The 23,976-nt window shown below is 49.1% G+C and overlaps 1 protein-coding gene and 1 non-coding gene across 9 annotated transcripts; both read right to left on the bottom strand.

Moving 5' to 3' along the window:
• Window positions 1–105: 105 nt before the first annotated feature.
• Window positions 106–12,198, bottom strand: SLC25A19 (solute carrier family 25 member 19). Of its 8 annotated transcripts, none has more exons than XM_069542172.1 (10): window positions 12,109–12,198; window positions 11,542–11,594; window positions 10,553–10,627; window positions 9,361–9,530; window positions 9,031–9,186; window positions 7,232–7,402; window positions 6,043–6,226; window positions 5,268–5,398; window positions 2,063–2,193; window positions 106–654 (listed from the first exon to the last, which is right to left on the bottom strand). In XM_069542172.1, exons 4-10 carry the CDS (start codon window positions 9,490–9,492, stop codon window positions 648–650), a joined length of 912 nt encoding a protein of 303 aa, XP_069398273.1. In that variant the 5' UTR covers window positions 9,493–9,530; window positions 10,553–10,627; window positions 11,542–11,594; window positions 12,109–12,198; the 3' UTR covers window positions 106–647. The 8 variants fall into 8 exon arrangements, with proteins under 8 accessions (XP_069398273.1, XP_069398275.1, XP_069398272.1 ...); XM_069542174.1 differs by having other exon boundaries at window positions 106–651; XM_069542171.1 differs by lacking the exon at window positions 10,553–10,627.
• On the bottom strand, window positions 5,012–5,119 carry LOC138415519 (U6 spliceosomal RNA). Its single transcript, XR_011247277.1, has one exon. It is a non-coding gene; the product is annotated as a U6 spliceosomal RNA (small nuclear RNA).
• Window positions 12,199–23,976: the final 11,778 nt, after the last annotated feature.

Genomic DNA, 23,976 nt, shown 5'->3' with positions numbered 1-23,976 from the left:
GGAAGCTCTCAGGGCTAGATCGAGTTCCACGAAGCCCCCCCCACCCCCACCCCACTCCAAGTACAAACGATATTGGTAAAATAAATTGACAATCAATGAACCAGCTCAAGAGAAAGGGGTTTGTTTGCCAACTTTTGATGCCCTGGGAGTTGGGAGTGACCCTGACGTTGAGCTTCCCCGGGGGCTCAGAAGGCAAAGAATCTGCCTGCAATGCAAGAGACCCAGGTTCAGTCCCTGGGTGGGGAAAGATCCCCTGGAGAAGGAAAAGGCAGCCCACTCCAGTATTCTGGCCTGGAGAATCCCATGGACAGAGCAGCCTGGCGGGCTACAGTCCGCTGGGTCACAGAGAGTCAGACATGACTGAGTAAACACATCCACATCCTGACTGATGGATGAGCAAGCGCCTGGCTCAGTTGTCTTGGTCTGGGCTTGGGGAGAGGTGTGGGCTCAGCAGCCCAGACAGAGCCAGGTCAGAGGTCAACCCTGCGCCGCAGGAAGGCATACAGGAGAGGCTGGGAAAGAACTGCCTTTTCCTGTAGCTTGGACAAGAAAGATGTGTTGATGGTGATTTCTGTATCCAGGGCTCGCTTCTCCCGCTCACAGAGCAGCCAAAGTGGTCTCCAGAAAATGGATCGAGGAAGAGAACCTCAGCTGCTGAGAAAGAAAACCAAAGAGCAGAGAGCTGAAGAGAATAAAGTTTACTTCCATGGATATCAAAAAAATACATTCGGACAGCGGCCCCCTTGGGCAGCCACAAGCCTTGATTGCCAGACACCCTCTAGCCACACGTGGACCTTCATAATCAGCAACCAAGGGCAGGGAGGTTCCAGGATTCCAGACCAGAGAGGTCACGGTAATGGTGAGAAGGGGCCCAGGACCCCGGGAGAGCCATGACGCCCACCCATGGCTGCTCCTCGTTGCCATCTTCCTCGGCTGTCAGTGCAAGGGCTGGAGCTAGAGCCGAGATGAGGTCAGGGGAGCAGTCTTGTGCGGGGCTCCCCCTGCACAGCCAGCCTCTAGGGCCATGCTTCCCAGCAGGTGGTTTTTCTGTGATTCTCTTCTCCTTTCGTACCCCTGGCTGTGTCTAGACTGTGGGTTCCTGTACCTGGCAACTGCCGGGGCACCAGGTGTCCCCGCAGCAGGCAGCCTGCTCAACCCCTTCCTGCGGGGATTGTAGAGGATGCACCCAGCGCCATGCTGGACCCAGGAGCTCACAAGCAGGCAGCTGATGCCCCCTGGCCCAGCCTAAGCTCCCACCCACTCAGGAGGGCTAACCCAGTCTCCAGCGAGTGATCCTAGGAGACTGAGGCAGAGGGCTGCTGCCTTTACCCACACCCCCGCCCCGTCAGCATACCCCTAGTGCCGGTGGTGCTGCTGGGATCAGCTTTCCCTAGAGGCCCATGGGCTGGGACCAGTCCTGCCCAGGGAGAGAACAGCTTGAGCAGTGCCTTTATAGATACGGAGATCTGAGTATGGTGGAGTTTTTATATAAAGAGACCAATTCAGCTGGACTCTTCCCCTAGAACTAGAAGCAGAGCTGCCTGAGGGACACAACTGCAGAGCGAAGTAGAATGCAGGCAAGGCAGGGCTCCCTTCCTCCAGCTTTGGGAGGAGGGATGTGATTTGGAAGCGAAGGTGGAGGGGAAAGATTGCTTTCAGCTTTAACATCTATTAAATAGGTGGTGGGAGTAAGTGTGCGAACCCTGTACAGGGCCCAGTCCCAGCCTCACGCTCACCCTGCGGCCCCAGATTCAGGAGGGCTCTCTGGGCAGCCCAGCTCAGCAGGAGGGCAGCTGCTGCCCCCAGTGTCCGCCAGACAGAGGACGAACGCCCAGCTCCTCCTGATGGGCCTCCCGGTGCCCGTCCAGTGGAATCCTGACGGCTCTTCGTGCCTGAGACAGCTGGCCTGGAGGGAAGGACCAGGCAGCACCTCTCTGTGCAACAGGAGACCGTTGATCGAGTCTTCTTCCAGGAGGGGAAGACCGCAGGCCACCCTTTCTGCCCTGGAGGCTAGCTGTCTGCCTTGCTTATGTGATGGAAGAAGTTACAGAAGAGTTCATACCAGAAGAATACCAAGCCGGTGGAGAGGGCGGCCTTCAGCAGGCTGGGAGACAGGCCTTTGAAGCAGCCCTGTGGCCCCTCCTCTCGCAGCACCTGCCCAGCACAGTCCAGGAGGCCCTTGTAGCTTCGCACCTGGGGAGAGGAAGGGTACCCTGGTTGAGGAGAGAGGAGAGGGTGGACATGTGGATATGAGCTCTGTTCTGTCAACACAGGGCCTGGCACATTCAGGCTCCCAGCAGATAGCTACTGGAAGAAGGAATGAATGCCAAGAAGACGGAAGAAGTGAACCTCATTCTTTCTCTTCCAGCTGGGTTAATTCAGGCTTCACAGAGAAGGGGTGTGGAAATCAGCACCGGACAGAGCTCCTTCCTGCCCGGGAAGTTCCCACAGACCGAGGCTCTTAAGGACCCAGTGAGAGCTCTGGACCCTCTTCCCAGAGGTGCTCTGACTGTGTGCCCCATCACTCCCTGCCCTCCTTGGGCAGTAGATCTGAATCTGGTCCTTGTGGGCTCTGAGCCTGACCAGTGTCACCAGGCTGGCCACCTCCAGTTGACCACAGATGGCTGGCCGTGTCCCCAAGACACAGCTCGGCTCAAGCCTTGCTCAACCCCCAAAGCTCCAGGAACTCCCAAAGATGATGATCAAGAATCAAGTCCAAGCCACGTGGCCTGGTGTTCAGGGCCTTCCACCATTTGGCCTCAGCGTCCCTCTCTGATCTGCCTTTATCGCCCACTGGTCCGGCCATGCCTGCTCACACTACATCTCTGTTGGGAGCAGGGCCTCCCTCCTGTCCTGGTCTCTCACCACCTCTCCCTGTCCAAATTCAAACCATTTCTTCAAACCAAGTTGGTCAAACCAAGTTGGTCAAACCAAGTTGGTAATTGGAAAGAGGAGGTTATAAAACCTTTTGTGTACGACCCCATTTTTATTAAAATGTCCACGTGTTTTCTGCAAAGAAACAACGGCAGCGAGGATGGACCTGGGGGTGTTATGCTTAGTGAAATAAGTCAGAGAAAGACAAATGGTGCATGTTATCACTACAAATGGTGCATGTTATCACTAATGTGTGGAATCTAAAAAAATAAACTACTGGTGACTAGAGGGACGTGGGGAGGAGCAGGCGAGGGGTAGGGGATTAAGAGATACAAACAAACCACTATAAAATTAATTACGTGGGACCTCCCTGGAGGTGCAGTGGTTAAGACTCCACGCTTCCACTGCAAGCGGTGTGGGTTTGATCCCTGGTTGGGAAACAGATTCCACGTAGAGCCAAAAAATAAATAAATAAGCAACAAGGATATACTGCGCAGCACAGGGAAATGTCGCCATTATTTTATAAGTAAGTGGAATATAAACTATAAAAATGTTGAATCAGTATGTTATACACCTGAAACTAACATAGTATTGCAAATCGAGTATACTTCAGTAAGAGAAAGAGAGGGGGGAGAAGAAGGGAGACAGAGAAAGAGAAAGAGAGGAAGGAAGAGAGAGAACTACTACAGCTCAAGGTTCTGTGTGATCCTCTCGGGGTGGGTGGTGGTGGGTTTACCTGTGATTTTATCTTCCTTTTTGTCTAACATCTCTGAAGTTTTCTACAAAGAAACTATACTATAATTTGTAAACCCACTTCTTTCTCTCTGAGTAAGGCATGCACTCTTCCCTTCCTGACTCCCATTCCATGCCCTCTCACTCCTCTGCCGTCTGTCAGGCACGTTGTGCTGTGACATCTTCTTGCTGTGACATCCCAGGGTCCCAGGTTCCAGAGGGAGAAGCCCTGAAGTCACCCAGCCCTGCCTTCCACCCCCCACCGCCCCACCACCTACCACCTTGGCCTGTCACAAAATCAGCGCCCCACAAGGAGCAGATGAAAACCCAGTATGTAAAAATCGAAGCAGATTAAGGAATGACTATTAACATTACAAAATTACCTACAACAGGGCTTCTCTGATGGCAAACCCTTCAAGTGCATTTAAAATATAATTTAGTTGGTCAGATTTAATTCACCCCTATCCTGGGACATCTATAGCATAAAGCAAAGAACTCCATACACCAGTATGAGCCTGCTTCTCTGTGTTGATATCTTGGGGACCTTTCTGCTGCTGCTGCTGCTGCTGCTAAGTCGCTTCAGTCATGTCTGGCTCTGTGCAACCCCATAGACGGCAGCCCACCAGGCTCCCCCATCCCTGGGATTCTCTAGGCAAGAATACTGGAGTGGGTTGCCATTTCCTTCTCCAATGCATGAAAGTGAAAAGTCAAAGTGAAGTCGCTCAGTCGTGTCTGACTCTTTGCGACCCCATGGACTGCAGCCCACCAGGCTCCTCCGTCTATGGGATCTTCCAGGCAAGAGTACTGGAGTGGGGTGCCATTGCCTTCTCCGTGGGGACCTTTCTTATATGAGTAAACTCTTGGTCCCCAAATGAACTGAACGCTTTGTAAGAGCAGAGCCTGAGTGTGCCTTCTCCTGGGTCTCTGCATGGCGCCCAACACACGCAAGGCTTTGCTTGTGGCTTCCCGTGTGCTCAGGGGTCCCCGGTGTGAGATAAAATTCAGATTTCAGGGCAAGACAAGAGAAACCTAAACATAAAAATTCTTCTCCGCTCTTCGGCTGCCCTCTCCCTGCACCGTGCCTCACGTTATCTGTATTTTGCGTTGACCAGACTTTTCCCATCAGCAGGAACACCTGCCCAACCATAGACAACAACATTCTCCCAGCATCGACAAGGCAACTCCTTAAAGACAATGTTCCTTCTTGATCTCATAAGGGGTCACATGACCCACTATGATGGTGCTTAGATCCAGATTACGTAAACTGTCAATAATATTTGATGCACAGCCCTCTGTCTCAAACAAAACTTAATCTAAACTGTGTGTCAACATCCAGCTTTCTGAGATGCTCCTCCTGGGTTATAATCCTCAATTTTTCCAATTCTCTCTTAGATCACCTTTTTTTGTTAATCCAGAGCACTGCATGAATTTGCGTGTCACCCTTGCACAGGGGCCATGCTGATCTTCTCTGGATCATTCCAATTTTAGTGCATGTGCTCCCCAAGGCAAGCACTGATTAAATTTCCACGGACACCAGGGCCAGATGGTGGGTGAGAGGGCTGGGGAAGCCAACGATGCCTGATGGGCAGGCGCCGACCCTCGCACCTTCACACGCCCGGTGAGCAGCCAGGATCAGAGCTGTCTGCGGGGGGACGGCTCACCTGGCCAAAGGAGGCTCGGGCCTGCTCAAACCCTCCGACCTGCAGCCGTTTCTTAAAGAGGTCCAGCGGGTACGTGAGGGTCTTGCTGATGACGCCAGCTCCGCTGCCACAAAGCAGGTTTTTGAAGTTCCCTGGACCAGAGATGTGGGATGGAGGGGGGACAAAGGAGAGAAATGCAGTCTAGGGTAAACGTCAAGGTTATACCTTTTAATTCGGGGCCATAGGACAAAACCCTACAAGCATCCTCGATCTCAGAATTTAACCCGGAGCGAGAGAACCCGGGAATGCAGTCCCTTTCATCAAGGATGACGGTGGACTGCAGGTTGGACAGGCTGGTGGCAGAAGGGGTGTGAGCCTGGAACACGCATCGCCCCAGCGGGAGGCAATCGGGGCCTGCAGGCTCTGCCACGTGACCCGGGTCATGCTCGGGAGGGAACAGGATGCCCATGCCCCACCCCGGCTTCCCCAAATGAAAACCAAACCAAACACGTAAACAAAACCAGGCTGTCTGCAAGTTGGACCTTGGACAAAAATGAAAACCATGACTGGTGGCTGGAGATAACAGTGGCGAGAGCCGAGAGAAACAAAGTAATCTGTGAGTGAACGGATTTGTTTTGTTGGCTGCACTAGAGCAGGGGGTTCAGAGGTCTGCGGTGTCCTAGCTGCTGGGGGAAAGCCTTCCTTCCCACCTGACTCAGAAAGAGATGCTATGGCTGGGGAGTGGGGTGGTGGGGAAGCGAGACCCAGATCCCCTTTCCCGGGAGGATGGTCTCACCGTTTTTCTTGCCTTCGGCTGGCAAGGCCCACTCGTAGGCACGCTTCAAGGAGCTGTAGATGGAGAACTGGAACCCCGCGTAGGGGAAGATGGCGATCAAGGTGGGGTTCAGGCCTTTGTAGAAGACCAAGGGGCCTTCGGTCCTGTACATAGTTACCACGGCGTCTCGCAGGGTTTTATAGACCTGGACACCACACGTGCGATGATGAACAAGGCTATTTCAGTCCGAGAACCCAGCCCGCCAGGTATATTTCCCCAAGCCTAGAAACCAGCTACCAGGGGTGTTACTTCTCCTGCCAGGACGACAAAGAAAATGCTGGGCCAAAACTCCAAGGGTGGGATTGCCCAGCGGCTCCCATTCTGGCCATTTACACCACGGGCTTCCCAAGGAGTGCACAGAAATATGTGGGACTGTGAAAGGTGTGAAGTCCACCCTTGGATGATCCGTTTTATAATTTACAGTGTGTGTGCCTGCATGCTCAGTCTCATCTCACTCTTTTGTGACCCCGTGGATTATAGCCCGCCAGGCTCCTCTGCTCATGGGATTTTCCAGGCAAGAATACAGAAGTGGGTAGCCATTTCCTTCTCCAGGGGATCTTCCTAACCCAAGGATTGAAACCAAGCCTCCTGCATTGGCAGGCAGATTTTGTACCACTGAGCTACTGGGGAAATCCATGCATATACTTAACCCTTCTTAAACTGGCAACAGGCAATCTTTATGGTAGAGATCGAGGACAGTTTTAAGTATACTTCCATTCGACATATATCCTATATATTTCTTGCAGTGGTCCAGCAGGGCTAACTTTGCCTGCCTGTGGGTACCTACAGCAAGGCATGGCACTGACCAAGGGTGACTGATGGAAAAGTCTGCCCTGGGCAGGGAGGCCCTCTTCACACTTGCTCCCAGATGCTGGCAGCTATACTGAAGGCTTCTGCCCTCGGAACTTGCACGAAAGGGTTGGGAAGGCCCTTTGGTGTTTGTTGTCTTTCCCACCAGGTTCTGTGTCTCCTCAGGAGGCTGTTAGCACCTTGTCTGGCGCTGAGAGCAGTCACAGTTTCGGGGACAGACTGAAGGGCCTGAAGACCCCCACTCCCCTCCCGCAGCTTTGTTCCCTCTAAGGAAAAGGGCCCCCACCCTGTCACACACCCCCAATCCCTTGGGCACCCCTTTTCTGACCTGGCCACTCACCCTGGGCTCACCCTGAGCTGCAAAGCGGGTGCGCAGCACATCCACGGGATGCACGGCGAGGGTGGCCACGCAGGCAGACAGGCCGCCGCACAAAAAGTGCACGGAGAAGTCGCGGGCATCGCGCACGCTGGCCCTGTGCACCAGCTCGGTCAGCACTTCAAACGACAAAAACTGCAAGGGTGCGTGACAGAGTCATGGATAAACAGCCCCGGACGCTTCCCCTCCACCCCGTGACCGGGAGATGCTCTCCTTGAGCAGGGACAGAATTCAATAAACACGAAACCTGTGCCCTTTCACTCTGAGCAGAGCCAAACACCCAAGGGCTAAAGAAACATGCGAGGGAGTTTTTATATCAAAAAATTCTACGCAGAAACTAGACTATGAGTTGTCTAAAGTAACGGACAACAGTTCACGATTTTAGAATTATCTCTGACATCCTTTAGCAGCTAAGAATGGGAGGGTATTTTTTAAGTGGATGAACAATGAATTGTATATTCAGCTCCTGGCATCATTCTATCTTCTTGGATGCAAGTTAAAATAAACAAGCAAATAAGGAAGCAAAAAAGAAAGAAAGAAAATTCTACTCAGGAATTCCCTGGAGGTCCAGTGGTTAGGACTCAGTGCTCTAGCTGTCATGGCCCTGGGTTCAATCCCTGGTTGGGAGCCTAGGATCCTGCAAGCCACAGAATGAGGCCAAAAAAAGAAGAAAAAAGAAAGGAAAGAAAATTCTATTCATCCCTTAGTTTCCTGACGACTGAGAAAAGATGGCCATCGTCTGATTCTAGGCTGGGCACCCTTTCAGAGCAGCAAGCCATGGCCCTGAGACTGAAATTCCATTGGGAGAATTCCATACATTCCATATTCCACGGTGGAAGCCCCCCTTGGGCTCAGATCCTTCTCCATCCAACTCACGGAAGCTCGGAGTGCTGAGAGCACATGTCGCTGCATGAACCCACCAGCATGCAGCGTCCGTGCGCTGGCTCAGGGCTAGAGCTGCAGTGCATGTGACCTGAGCGACCCCTGTGATGTCACAGGAAGAGCAGGCAGGGCAGCTCTGTTGCTGGCCGCCCGGCTGGAGTCCTGGCTCGGCCACTTTCCACCTAGCGACTTTGGCTGGGCTAATTACTTAGGCTCTCTTTTACATCTTCTCATCCGTAAAATGGGGGTGACAACAGAGCCTTTGAAGGACTGCTGTGAGATAGTGGATATGACATGCTTTTCCAGGCCCCCAATTAGCATGGTGCAGGGTTGGCTATTTCATCACCACCTCTGTACAACTACAGACTACAAGTTGAGGGGTGAACTGGCACTCAGCTGAACAAATGCGTAACAGACAAGAAGCCTGGACCCTAACCCTAGCCTCACCACCTATGGGCTGTGTGGCCTTAGGCAGCTTGCTCAACCTCTCTGTGAGCCACGAAATGCCTGCTGCACCTTCCTCACGGTGCTGCTGGGAAGTTCAGAGGAAGCACAGACATGAAAATGCTACTTTAAAAAAGAAAAGTGTTTGTACTGCCATCTGCCAAGCCCTTCTGGGCCTGGCATCAAGACAGTCTCCTGGATGCAATGCCTCATGTTCTGTGGGTGCCAAGTCCCCAGGCTTGGGCGACGTGGGGAAGGGGACGCTTCTGGTCTATGTCTTCCATTTGCCAGGTAGCTCCCCCACCAAGGCGAGTGGGAAGTGTGTGACTACCTCCTGTTGCCTTACCCCAGGCAGCCCGGGTGCCCACCCTACCACCGCCAGTTCCCCCATTGTGCAACGTGACCCCAGGGGCCTGGCCGCTTCCCCTGCCACCTACTTGGACAGCTCCATAGCCTATGGAGAGAAGCTGGGCTGGGATGTGCCCTTTCCAGAACGCTGTTGGGCCCTCCTCTTGCAAAATCTGTCTCCCGGCCTGCAGGATTCCGTGGTATTTTGCATTGGGGTCACTGCGAGACAGGCGCTCAATCTGAAGCTAGGTATCAAAATGGAAATGGTCAGGATGATGCGGGTGGGCAGGGGTAGGCAGGAGGAATTTCAGAGATGGCAATAAAGAGCTTCTCCTTCACAAAACTCCAAGCCCCAAGAGCTGCTCTGGCAAAAGAGAGTGAATTGGTCCTCCAGCCCATTACACGGATAACAGAGGTACCTGGAAGCGGATTTTGATGACATCCAAGGGGCTGATCAACACCCGAGTGACAAGTCCGGACACAGACCCAGCCACGGCCACCTCAAGATTGGAGATATTCCTGTCGTCTGCTTTGGGGTCATAGCCCACCATCCCTGCCTCTGGCCCATACAACGTCCATCAGCTTCAAGCTAAACAGGAGAGACAAAGAGTAAACACTATAGCAAGTGCTTAGGGTCCCTGCTCACACTCCCCAGAGCAGCCCTCCTGAAACAACCCCCCAGAGCAGAGCCCACATCCTCTCCTTATCCTGCTTTATTCTTCTCTGGAGCATTTATATACTGAACATTGATTCTATACACCTGTTTCTTGTCTCTCCTCCCCACTAGAATTCGAGCCACTCTTTTGCAAAAGAAAAACAGCAAGATATACATGCACTCAATTGGTAAAGAATCCACCTGCGATGCAGAAGATCTGAGTTCGATCCCTGGGTTGGGAAGATCCCCTGGAGAAGGGAATGGCTACCCACTCCAGTACTCTGGCCTGGAGAATTCCATGGACTGTATAGTCCATGGGGTCACAAAGAGCCCAACATGACTGAGCGACTTTCACTGTACCAACGCATAAATAGGGGGAAAGTATGCAAGGACACACACACCCTGACAGGTTGGTGAGGTTACCTCTGCGGGGAGTGTCGGCAAGGGAAGAGGGAGGATAGGTCTCCCATTTTTTATATGGACTAAATTCATTATGCCCCACCCCCCCGCCTCCCAACCCCCAGCTAAAACGAAATATAAAATGATTTCCAAAGAGACTTCTGGGCTTCCCTGGTGGCTCACTGGTAAAGAATCTGCCTGCCAGTGCACAAGACATGGGTTCGATCCCTGATCCAGGAAGATCCCATGTGCCGAGGAACAGCTAGGCTGGCGTACCACAACTTCTGAGTCTGTGCTCTAGAGCCTGGGAGCTGCAACTCCTGAGCTGACAGGCCGCAATGACTGAAGCCCCTCGCCCTAGAGCCCGCGCTCCACAAGAGAAGCCACCGCAGTGAGAAGCCCACACCCGGCAATGAAGAGCAGGCCCTGGTCACTGCAAGCAGAGAAAGCCCACGTGCAGCGATAAAGACCCAGCACAGCCAAAAATTAAGTATATAAAATAAAAAATTATTTTAAAAAGAGAGAGACACTTCAGAATTAACCTAGTTCTTGAATACCTGGTGGCAAGGCTGGTAAGGAGTCCGCCTGCAAAGCGGGAGACCTGGGTTTCATCCCTGGGTTGGGGAGATCGCCTAGAGAAGGGAAAGGCTGCCAACTCTGAGCGACTCGCTTTCGCTTTTGAATATTTTTAGGAACAGGAGAATCAGGGTGCACACAGTGACCCCCTTCACCCCGCTATTGTCTCTTTTTCTCCTTTCATCCTCCCAAGTCCTTACTTTTCTGAAACTTCCAAAACAGCACTCCAATCCATCCGTAAAATTAACAAGGCACATCCATGGGGCTTGACTGGCAACATATTGTAAAATAATATCTTATTCAAGGTCTAATGGGGGACTTCCCTGGCAGTCCAGTGGTTAGGACTAGGCACTTCCACGGCTGGGGCCCAGGTCTGATCCCTGATTGGGAACTAAGATCCTGCAAGCCTTGCAGCGTGGCAGAAAAAAAAATACTAATGGTATGAAACTTCCCACCCCCTGCCAGGAATGTGCCTGCCCCTTGGTAACTTTCCCCCAGACCCTCAAAGGAGACCTAGGTTTTTCCATCAAGTTCTCTTTGATGTTAACTCAAGCTGCGACTCCCAGGGCACCTGTGAGGAGCTGTTTAAATGTGAAGCAGATGAATGAGAGGCACGGTCTCTCCACAGGTTACCCAGAGACTGCTCGGGTCACACAGAACAGCGTCAGTTCCCTGCTGTCAGGGAGGGAAGGTGGCATTTCTATAAGCAAGTAGCTCTACATAGCTGGTCATAATCTTAAACCTCAGATCAAGAAGCCTGAGTTCAAATTTCTGATTCGCTCATGTACCGTGGGCAGGTTTATTTATCCTAGGCTGTTTTTCTTCTGGAAAATGGGAATGACAGTGGTCCCGCCTAACGAGATTCCTGGGAGGATCATGCAAGATACTATATATGATAAGCTCTGTCAAAAAGGTAAAAGTCTTATACACGTGAAGGGGCTTGCTGAATACAATTCATGAGTGGCCTTACTTTTTCCGCTTGCTCAGAATTTTCTTCTTGTACCAAAAAGTCTTGATATTTATCTAGAGACAAAATGAACACGAAACACGATTATAAGCATGATATAATAAAGTATCAGAAGGTGGGCGGGGTGCCTTGGAGTGAACAAGGGCAGGTGTTGGGGGGGTGGGGGTGTGCGTGTCCGCTTTCGCCACCCCAGGCGGGAGACCCTGGGGTTCAGATATGCAGGAGCCCCGCGGTAAGTGCGTGCGCCCCTGAGCCCACGTGCTCAGCCGAGGGTCTCTACAGATGTCCCCGCGTATGGATACCGGTGTCCATATGTGCTCCAGGGCGTGTGTTTGTACCCCGGTCCAAAAAAACGCCCGCGAGGCGTGAACCCGCGTGTACAGACAGGTGCCCCGGGTGTGTCCAGGGTTTCCCTTCCTGCGTCCCTGAAGACGCTTCTCAGGTCAGACACCTCACGTGTGGGCACGGCCCCCGCCCCCGCGTGAGTACCTGCGCCTGTGGTCGCCCCCAGGGAATGAGGGTGCAGGTCTCCGAGCGGACAGCGAGAGGGCGGAGGCAGAGGTCACTCACCGGGATGAGAGGGCTCGGCTCCTGTCGCTCGCCTCTCCCTCCTCACGCAGTCTAACAGTAAAACTTAACTGAGCTTGGCGGTAACTGACGGGCTTCCGGGCCAATCACAGCACAGCTTCCGACAGACGCTAAACCAATGGTTGTACTGGCGCCCCCCCCCATCAACGCCTATTGCAAGGGGTTGCTGGGTAGTGTAGTCCTCTGCGACCAAGGCCGGCCCCTGCGAGGCGCAGAGCCTACTGGGAGATGTAGGCCCTGGGCGCGCGCGTGCGCAAACGTCTCCCTCGCGTTCGAGGGAGGCGGGTCCAGAAGCCCGGCTGCGCCCGAAGAGGTTGCCGCGCCGAGTGGGGCGTGTGCCTCGGGTCATACTGCTGGCGGGCGGAAGTTTAGGGCGCGACGGACTTGACCGGCATTCGTCAAAACTTTCTTAGTTCCAGTACCCGGATACTCTAAACTTGGAAAAGATGGCGGGAAGTTTAGCAAAAGCTTGGGGAAGAGAACAGATGAGTTTTTAAGACCGGGACGAGGACGGCAAAAATACAGAGATTTTGTTTTCCCCCTAGGGTTTATTATGCGTGAAAGGGTTAGTCGCCCAGCTCATTATGAAAATGATATAAAAATATATAGACACAGACAATGTAGAAATGGACGGGGGAAATGACTCACCCTACCACTCTCGCCCAAGAAGCATCAGCATTTTGCAGGATAGTCTTTCTTCCCGATTTTCAAACGGTGTTTTTCACATTAGCGCAATAATTTTGATGCACAGTTAAAAAACATTTTTATTGCACAATGTAAAACTGTTGGCGGGGATCTTCCCTGGAAGCCCAGTGGTTAAGACTCCACACGCTTCCAGTGCAAGGGGCATGCGTAAACTAAGATCTGGCACCTGGAGAGGCAAGCAAGCAAGCAAATAAATCCATACGTATACAAAAGTAGAGCGAACAGCCCAATGAACCATCATAGAGTAATTACTCAACTTCAACAATTAACCAACTCCTGGTCAGTCTCCTTTTCCTCTATATCTGCACCTAAGTGTTGCCGTTACTGAGTCTAATAATTAATTGATTCCCTAATACCTTCCAAAGGTTATTGGTCAATGAGTTTATTATCATTATGAATACATATTTTATATCTATAATTATGAACACATAGATTTGTGTCTCTCAGTCCGAACACTTTATTACTGTTTGTCCTTTTTCAATCCACTGTGATTTCCATCCACAGTAATTATTATCCTAATTTATACTCCTATTTTCCCATCGTTGGCCAGTGGGTGCCTATATAAGTTGGAACCTGAATCTTTTTGACACACCCACTAGTTTCCTTGTTTTCTGGCATGACAAAGCGTTCTAGGCTCCTCACAATTTTCTGCACAGCTTTACTGAGGTGTAACAGACATACAGTTGGCACGTTTCCAAAGTGAACAATTTTATGTTTTGACCTGTGGTGTATATTACCATGACAGAGTGAACCTACATCCATCGCCTTAAACGATTCCTCGTGCCTCTTCACGATCCCTCCCCCTCGCCCTCTCTTCTCCCTTCCCAAGCAATCTCTGATCTGCTGTTAGTTTGCATTTTATAGACTTCCATATAAATGGAATTATACATGACATGATGTTCTTTTTCTCTGGCTCCTTTCCTTCAATATAATTATCTAGAGATTCATCCATCTGTATGTATTATTTTTTAATATTATTGTTTTTAAAGAAATATTTATTTTTGGCTGTGCTGGGTCGTTGTTGCTGCGCGAGGGCTTTCCCTAGCTGCGGCAAGCGATGGCCACTCTCTAGCTGTAGCTTGGACTTCTCGTTGCAGTGGCTTCTCTTGAGGAGCACCAGCTCTAAAGTGTGGGGGCTCCAGCAGTTGCTACATGTGAGCTCAGTAGTTGTTTTCACGGGCTTAGCTGCCTTGCAGTAAGTGGGATTTTCTGGGACCAGGGATGGAACCAGTGTCCCCTGCATTGTAAGGTGGAGTCAATCACTGTATCAGTAGGGAAGCTGTGTGTGTTATTAATTGATCCCCTTGTATTGCTGAGTCGTATTCTATTGTATGGGTATACAAGAATTTTTTTTTATCCATTCACCTTTTGATGGACAATTGCGTTGCTTCCAGTTTTTAGCTTTTACAAATGAAGCCCTATTGATAGGGACAGAGTAGGAGAATGAAATAGTTTCTAAATCCTGCTAGGGGATAAAAGACAGACAGGGAATTTTAAGGGAATTTGGGAGACTGTTGTAAGCTAATAACTACTCAGGAAAAGAATCAAGTAACCTAGCAAAAAAGAAATGCAAGTAGGCAAAGAGATTGTCTGAGGAAGCTTTACAAATAGTTGAGAAAAGAAGTGAAAGGCAAGGGAGAAAGGGAAAGATATACTTAACTGAGTGCAGAGTTCCAGAGAATAGCAAGGAGCAATAAGAAGGCCTTCTTAAATGAACAACGCAAAGAAATAGAGGAAAACAATAGAATAGTAAAGGTTAGAGATGTTTTCAAGAAAATTCGAGATATCAAGGGAACATTTCATGCAAAGATGGGCACAATAAAGGACAGAACTGGTAACGACCTAACCGAAGCAGAAGAGATTAAGAAGAGGTGGCAAGAATATGTGAAGAATTATACAAAAAAAGATCTTAATCACCCAGATAACCACAATGATGTGGTCACTCACCTAGAGCCAGACATCCTGGAGTGTGAAGTCAAGTGGGCCTTAGGAAGCATCATTACGAACAAAGCTAGTAGAGGTGATGGAATTCCAGCTGAGCTACTTCAAATCTTAAATGATGCTGTTAAAGTGCTGCACTCAATATGCCAGCAAATTTGGAAAACACAGCAGTGGCTACAGGACTGGAAAAGTTCAGTTTTCATTCCAGTCCCAAAGAAGGGCAACGCCAAAGAATGCTCAAACTTCTGTACAGTTGCCCTCATTTCACTTGCTAGCAAGTTCAGTTCAGTTCAGTCACTCAGTCGTGTCTGACTCTTTGCAACCCCATGAATCACAGCACGCCAGGCCTCCCTGTCCATCACCATATCCCAGAGTTCACTCAGATTCACGTCCATCGAGTCAGTGATGCCATCCAGCCATCTCATCCTCGGTCGTTCCCTTCTCCTCCTGCCCCTAATCCCTCCCAGCATCAGAGTCTTTTCCAATGAGTCAACTCTTCTCATGAGGTGGCCATAGTACTGGAGTTTTAGCTTTAGCATCATTCCTTCCAAAGAAATCCCAGGGTTGATCTCCTTCAGAATGGACTGGTTGGATCTCCTTGCAGTCCAAGAGACTTCGAGAGTCTTCTCCAACACCACAGCTCAAAAGCATCAATTCTTCGGCGCTCAGCCTTCTTCACAGTCCAACTCTCACATCCATATATGACCACTGGAAAAACCATAGCCTTGACTAGATGGACCTTAGTCGGCAAAGTAATGTCTCTGCTTTTGAATGTGCTATCTAGGTTGGTCATAACTTTTCTTCCAAGGAGTAAGCGTCTTTTAATTTCATGGCTGCAATCACCATCTGCAGTGATTTTGGAGCCCCCCCCAAAATAAAGTCTTGACACTGTTTCCACTGTTTCCCCATCTATTTCCCATGAAGTGGTGAGACCAGATGCCATGATCTTCGTTTTCTGAATGTTGAGCTTTAAGCCAACTTTTTCACTCTCGTCTTTTCCTGTCATCAAGAGGCTTTTTAGTTCCTCTTCACTTTCTGCCATAAGGGTGGTGTCATCTGCATATCTGAGGTTATTGATATTTCTCCCGGCAGTCTTGATTCCAGCTTGTGCTTCTTCCAGTCCAGCGTTTCTCATAGTGTACTCTGCATATAAGTTAAATATGCTCAAAATCCTTTAAGCTAGACTTCAGCAGTAGGCGAACTGAGAACCACAAGCTGGGCTTAGAAAAGGCAGAAGAATCAGGGATCAAATTGCCAACATTCATTGGATTATAGAGAAAGCAAGGGAACTCCAGAATATCTACTTCTGCTTCCCTGACTACGCTAAAGTCTTTGACTGTGTGGATCACAACAAACTGCGGAAAATTCTTAAAGAAGTGGGAATACCAGACCACTTTACCTACCTCCTGAGAAATTTGTATGCAGGTGAAGAAGCATCAGTTAGAACCAGAAATGGAACAATGGATTGTTGAAAATTGGGAAGGGAGTATGTCAAGGTTGTATATTGTCACATTGCTTATTTAACTTATATGCAGAGTATATCATGCAAAATGCAGGGCTCAGTGAATCACAAACTGGAATCAAGATTTCCAGGTGAAATATCAACCACCTCAGATAAGCAAATGATACCACTCTAATGGCAGAAATTGAAGAGGAACTAAATAGTCTCTGAATAAGGGTGAAAAAGTTGGCTTACAACTCAACATTCAGAAAACTAAGATCATAGCATCTGATCCCATCACTTCATGGCAAATAGAAGGGGAAAAAGTAGAAGGAGTGACATATTTTATTTCCTTGAGCTCCAAAATCACAGCCATGATATTAGAAGATGTTTGCTCCTTGGAAGGAAAGTCAGGACAAAGTTAGACATCATATTAAAAAACAGAGATACAACTTTGCCAACAAAGATCCGTATAGTCAAAGCTATGGTTTTTCCAGTAGTCATGTATGGATGTGAGAGTTGGACCATAAAGAAGGCCAAGCACCAAAGAATTAATGCTTTCAAATTGTGGTGCTAGAGAAGACCTTTGAGATTCCCTTGGATTGCAAGGAGATCAAACCAGTCAATCCTAAAGGAAATCAACCCTGAATGTTCATTGGAAGAACTGATGCTGAAGCTCCAATACTTTGGTCACCTGATGCGAAGAGCTGACTCATTGGAAAAGACACTCATGCTGGGAAAGACTGAGGACAAGAGAAGGACAGCAGAGGATGAGATGGTTGGATGGCATCACCGACTCAAAGGACGTGAATCTGAGCAAACTCTGGGAGATAGTGAAGGACAGAGGAGCATGGCGTGCTCTAGGGTCATGGGGTCACAAAGAATCAGACATGACTTAGCAACTAAACAACAACAAACCTAGCAACAATCTACTCTGCCTTGAAGGAAGACCAGGCACACTGAAGCCCCAGACACACTCAAGCCACAAAGTCCTGATAGTTAAAACACAACACATTCGGGACTTCCCTTGTGGTCCAGTGGCTGGGACTCCACGCTCCCGGTGCAGGGGGCCCAGGTTTGACCCCTGGTCAGGGATCTAGATCCTGCATGCCACAACTAAGAGTTTGCATGTGGTAACTAAAGAGCTGGCACGCCTCAAGGAAAATTGCAGATCCAAGTGCAGCAACTAAGACCTGGTGCAGCCATGTAAATAAATTTTAAAAAAACCCACAAACACATAAAGCAGTAGGTGCGGGGTCTACGTCTTGTTTCATGGGAGTAGTCCTTGAAGAGTAGCACTTCGGCAGGCAGCCAAGACAGGGATAGAGGTGAAAGGGGAAAGAAGACGTTATACCAACACCTGACATGATATTTTAGTACGTTATTGTGTGTGTGCTCAGTCGCTAAGTCATAGCCCACCCTTTGCAACCCCATGGACCAAAATTTTGGTAATAGGCATATGATTTCAACAGTGCCATGGCAGTCCTTATTAGACCATATAGGGTTAAAGGAGGAACTAATGATGGAGGTCTTGACGTCTGCCCCAAAATGAGGAAGAAGTTAGTCTTCTCTCCTCCCCACATTTTCTTTGATTATACAAACGTATCTGAGTGTATTCTGGGGGCTGTGCTCCCCTGCCTGCCTGCTTGTCGCTGTCACAAGCCTATGCTAATAAACTCCCTCATCGCCTGCCACTTCACCTCTTAGCTCTCATTGGATTCATTCTGCACTGAGACAGAATTCTAACTTCAGGAAGTCCTCAGACCAGGTGTGCAGTTTCAATTAAAAGACAGAGCGTTCAAGTCTCCTCCTTGGTCAAGGATTGTGGATTCAAGTCCCAATCTGAGGTGTGACTGGGTCCCACCTGAAGGAGTGTGGTTTAACTATGCGTATTCGTATATCTCTGTGTAAGGACAGCTGTGTTAATTTCTCTTGGGTACAGACCTAGGAGTGGAATGTCTAGACCATATGGTCAATGTGTATTTAACCTTTCGAGATACTGCCAAACTATTTCCCAAAGTGGTTGTGTATTTTACTTTCCCCTGGCAGTATGACCATCCTAGTTCCTCCGCATCCTTGGTAAGGTTACTTTTAAGAAATTTAACCATTTTCCTAAACACAGAGCAGTGTCTCATCATTTTTCTTTAGTCTTTTGGCCACACCCCCAAGGCATGTAGGATCTTAGTTCCATTTGCCCTGTCAAAGCAACGTGTGCTGAGTAACTCAGCATGCACACACCTCCTTCATTTGGATATTTAATTATTCCAACACCTGGAACACTGGTTTTTGTTGAAAAGTCTATTTTCTTCCCCCCACTGAATTGCCTTTTGCACCTTTGCTGGAAATGAGTTGACCATAGAGACACAAACTTTTTACTTCCGCTTTTTTCCTTTCAATGTAAGTGCTACAGGCATTGTCCTCATGGGAATAAAATATTAAGGTGGCCCACAGTAGGCAGAGCCTGGTACAGAAATGTGACTTCCTGTTCTTGAAAATGTCCCCCACTGTGTCCTCAGGGTCACCTTTATCATCAGTCACTTTCTCGGTCTCCTTGCTTAGAGAGCGCTTTATTTCCCCCGTGAAAGCCCTGCCTGTGTTAAATCTGTATTTTCCAGCAGTTTTGTGGACTGACCACTAACTTCTCTCCAGATAAGCTCGTTGGCTATTGAGATCTTCGGTTCTACTTTGTTCTTCTGGATTAGAACAAGCCCACATTAAAAAAAAAAAAAAAACACTTTTGTTTTCCAATTACTTATCTTTGGCTGTGCTGGGTCTTCATTCCTGTGTGCGGGCTTTCTCTAGTGGCCGTGGGCAGGAGGCTGCTCTCTAGTTTCCAGCTGCAGTGTGCTGGTTTCTCTTGTGGCTTGCAGGCTCTAGGGTGTGGTTTTCAGTAGTCGGAATGCACAGGCATGTGGGATCCTCCTAGACCAGGGATGGAACCTGTGTTTCCCGCATTGGTAGGTGAATTCTTAACCACTTAACCACCAGGGAAGTCCCAAGCCCACATTTTAGAATAAGTTTCCCAGTGGTCATTCAACAGATAAGCCAGCAGGACTTTTGTAGAGTGCAGACTAATTGTAGAGTGAGTTAGATTGAGGGAACCACAGAGCCTCAGAACTAAAAAGACTCAGAGCCAGGGCCCGGGGGCCGGAGGGACTGGGTGATTCACCCAAGGTCCCCCAAGGTCAGATGGCAAGTTGGTGGCCAAGCTGAGGTGAGATTAATGGCAGGTGCCCGTTTTTCGGGCTTACACCCTGGTTCTAGTTTTTGCATATTGGAAATCTTGTCATTTCATTTTAAGTTTAAATATACCAAGTAAATCAAATCATGTGAAAAGAGAAACCGGAAAATAATGGTTCCCATCAGCTTAGGGAAGTGAATCCTCCTGTGACTTCATCATCACTTACCCAAAGTAGACTATTAAAAGTTCCTTTGGACTTCCCCTGCCTCCTCGGAGGGAGTAAACACCTCCTTGACCTTGACCAAATAGAGCTGGTATTTATCAACTGTCTAGATCACTGTCAGTGAAGATTAAGAGGTTGGGAACTTCCCTGGTGGTGCAGGGGTTAAGAGTCCGCCCGCCCATGCCAGGGGGCATAGGTTCAATCCTTGGGCCAGGAAGATTCCACATGCTGCGGGCAACTAAGCCCGTGCGCCACAACTACTGAGCCTGCGTTCTTAAGCCTGGGATCCGCCACTGCTGAAACCTGCGGGCGCCAGAGCCCGCGCTCTGCAGCAGGAGACGCCACCGCAATGAGAGGCCTGCGTACCGCAACGGAAGAGTAGCTCCCACTCACTGCGACGAGAGAAAGCCCCTACAGCAACGAAGACCCAGCGAGGCCATACACAGACAAATAATGTTTAAAAGATTCATCTCTTATTTCAGGAAAAAAAAAAAAAAGATGAAGGGCTTGGACAACAGGGTGTTCCAAGCCTTGCTGCCTCTGCTGTCTGTCCACAGGTCTAAAATCATCTGCATTTTAAATAAGCGTTTCAAGTGTTCTTCACTTCAGCTGACACAAGCATCATCTGGGATGCTTAATAAAAATGCAGATTACCCTCTCCTTCAGGACATTTTGGGCTTCCCTGGTGGCTCAGCTGGTAAAGAATCCGCCTGCAATGTGGGAGACCAGGGTTCAAGCCCTGGGTTGGAAAGATTCCCCTGGAGAAGGGAAAGGCTCCCCACCCCAGTATTCTGGCCTGGAGAATTCCATGGACCATATACGGGGTTGAAAAGAGTCGGACACGACTGAGCAACCTTCACTTCGGGACATTCGTCCTAATCAAGCAGATCTGCCACGTGGTCTGAGCATTTTGATTGGTGGCCCTCATTTGGAGAGAGACTGACTTGGGGATCTACTTCTTAGTTGATCATCCTAAGTAGCCCTTGTTTCTTCCTCCTTTCTGACGACTCAGAATGAGAGGAAGGGACTCTCACCCATCATTTATTTTCCCCCAGTACATATTTTTTGAGGGTCTACATGGCCAGAGCAGAGGATATAGCAATGAACAAGTCAGAATTTCTTCCTTCTTGGAGCTGACTTTTTCACTTAGTGATACATATCCAAGGTTCTCCCATATCTTGACAGCTCTTTTCCTGTTAGAGCTGAGTAACAGTTCACTGGATGTCTGGATGTATCACACAGCTTGTTTATCCATTCATCTGTAGAAGGATATCTTGGCTGCTCCCATGTTTTAGCAGTTATCAATAAAGCTGCTATAATGAAGCGTGGGTAGGTTTTTATGTGGACATGCGTTTCCATTACCTGTTTACTTATGTACTTATTTTTCAAGCTGTAAGTTTGAAAAATCAACTGTTGGAAGATTCTGGGAGATGTTCTGACAGGCTGCAGAGGCCAAAGATAGAGACGACACTAATCCAGTTCCCTTTTTCATCCTTTCAGATTCACTCAGCAAATGATTAAAACACCAGTAAACGAACCAGGAGGAAAAAAAAAAAAAAAAAGAGGAGTCACTGTCCAGTAACTTTCAAGAGCTGATTTCTTATGCATTTTAACTTTTTTCTTTTGCTCTTCTCAGTAGAGCCAAAGGGCAAGAAGCTATGTGTGTGCGCTCAGTTGTGTCTGACTCTTTGCGACCCTGTGGACCGTCACCCATCAGGCTCCTCTGTCCATGGGATTTTCCAGGCAAGAATACTGGAGTGGGTTGCCATTTCCTCCTCCTGGGGATCTTCCCGACCCAGGGATCAAGCCTGCGTCTCCTACATTGCAGGAAGGTTCTTAACTGCTGAGCCATCGGGGAAACCCAGCAAGAAGTTATAGGAAGTGTCAGTGTTAGTCCGAAGAGGGTTTTCTAAGCTTCCAGCTGCCTGGTTTTCAGCATCCGGTTCTCTGTAACCAGATCATCCACCTTTGTGTTTGACAGCCCTTCACCTATCACCCACTTCTGAGCTTTACTGAGAAGGTACTTCCTGTCTGTGCAGAACCGGTCTTCACTCACCACCAAATGCAAAAGGAGGCAGTGGATGCAGCTCTGTCATGAAGGCAGGGTTGGCGGGCCCTACGCTGACCTCAGTCCACACCTTCTTCCTCTACACGTCTCATCCCAGCAGACTGGGGGGGGTGACTACATCTGGGAATCTCAAATCTGAATGTAAAGTTGACATTAAAAAGATGAACAACCCCATAAACAAATTAAGCCAGAGATTTCAACAGACATTTCACAAAGAAAGATAGGTAATAAGCAATCACTAACAAATAGGTAATAAGCAATCAAAAAAGCACTCAGCATCATTAGTCAAAGCAAGTGCAAATTAAAACCATGAAGAGATACCACCACCCAACCCCCAGAATGGCTAAAATTAAAAAGGCTGACAACTCCAAATGCTAGCAGAACTGTGGAGCAACTGTGTAATTCTCAGGCATTGCCCAATCCCTCCCAGCATCAGGGTTTTTTCCAAGCCAGTAGGAGTGTAAAATGGTACAAACACGTGGAGAAAGGCCCAGAAGTTTCTTATTAAACCAAACATCTTATACCTATGACCCAACAATTTTACTTCTGGGTGTTTATTCAAGAAAAAATGAAAACATGGTTACCATAAAATTTGCATAAAAATGTTCATTGCACCCAAATTTGTAAATAGTTTAAATATCCATCAATAGAGCACCATACTGTGTAGTACATTTGTGCTTGTGCGAAGTCGCTTCAGTCATGTCCAACTCTTTGCAGCCCCATGGATGGTAGCACGCCAGGCTCCTCCATCCAGGGGATTCTCCAGGCAAGAATACTGGAGTGGGTTGCCATTTCCTCCTCCAGGGGATCTTCCAGACCCAGAGAGCCAATCGGAATCTCTCATGTCTCCTGCACTGGCAAGCAGGTTCTTTACCACTAGCGCCACCTGGGAAGCCCAGTATATCTACACAATGGACTATTATTTGGTGACAAAAAGGAAAGAACCATGACATGGATTCTCAAAAACGCCCATGCCTTTTGCTGTGTTACATCCTGCTCTAGTCCTCCAGGCCTCTGAGGGTAGAGTTAGGTCACCGGGTGGTAGGAGTGGAAGAAGGTGAAGTGGTGAGACGGAAGCCACAGTAGAGACCAGGACAGTGTCTGTACATCCTTGTCGTGACTTGCTATTGTCTACTTTTCTGATGCCGCGTGCTCGTGCATATGCAGTCTTTCCTTCTTTCCCCCGGTGTCTCTCTGAAGCCCTTCTTGACCCGTCTAAGCCTGTGGTCCCTCTCATCTTCTTGTCCCCTCCCCTGTCCTGGGATAGATCACTGTTCAGTATCCTCCTCAGGTCTGGAGCGGAGGTCGGTGTTTGATAACTTTCTTATTCTGGGTCTGTCTCCAGTGCCTAGCGCGATCCATGTTCAAAGTGCTCAGCAGATGCTGTGAGAGCAGCAAGAAACGAGACTCGGCCAGGCTCCCAGTGAAATGACTTCCCCTTTCCACGTACGCCTCCACCCCTGGAAGGTATTTATAGACGGGCAATGTGGGCGTGGAGGAGGATTAGACGGGTGGGAGAGTCAAGCAGAGAAAGACTGTGGGGGCATCTTTGGATATCTTTCTTTGGCTCACTTTGGAGGGAGAGACACTTGCTTCTGAGGTACCTTAAATTCTGGAGAAAATGCGATGTCAGGAAGTGTGGAGACTGGCCACTTGGTAGACAGTCCTGAACAACAGGGTACAGGATAATATTCAGAGGCTGGGAAAGTGACAGGGTTCCATGATAATTGCGCTTTCAATTCATCGAAGTCCTGTCCAGGTCTGGTCTGGCAGCTATCCCCACAAACTTCCCAGGGGCATGGACTCTTTCCAGTTCACCATGCCCTGCTTCTAGGGTGTGGTCCTCACTGTCTGACCCAGGCCAGCGCGTGGAATTCCAGCAAGAGGATGGGGGATGGATGGAAGGAGAAAGGGGTCCTGGGGAGTATGCCTGGAGCTGCCGGGGGAACATTTACTTGGACCCTATTGGTCAGAATTTAGTCACATGGCCACACCTAAACGCTAGAGTGGCGGGGACAAATACTCTGCATAACCAGGTATGGGCTAAAAATCGAGCATTCCTCTTGTATAGAAGGAAGAGGGGAAACGGCTTACAGACAGCCTCTCTGCCACTGATGGACAGATGAAGAGAAACATGTGCTGAGTGAGGCTACTGGCATCGCGCATGGTATTCCATATATGAGTCACTTCTCCCCAAAACCTTGGGAGCAGACACTGTGTGCCATGCCATCATACTCGCGAGGAGACAAGCTCAGAGGCGTTGGGTAAGTCGCCCAAAGTTACACAGCTAG

This window comes from Ovis canadensis, chromosome 11 (genome assembly GCF_042477335.2).
Source record: "Ovis canadensis isolate MfBH-ARS-UI-01 breed Bighorn chromosome 11, ARS-UI_OviCan_v2, whole genome shotgun sequence".
NCBI lineage: Eukaryota > Metazoa > Chordata > Mammalia > Artiodactyla > Bovidae > Ovis > Ovis canadensis.
This window is presented reverse-complemented; position numbering and strand designations above follow the sequence as displayed.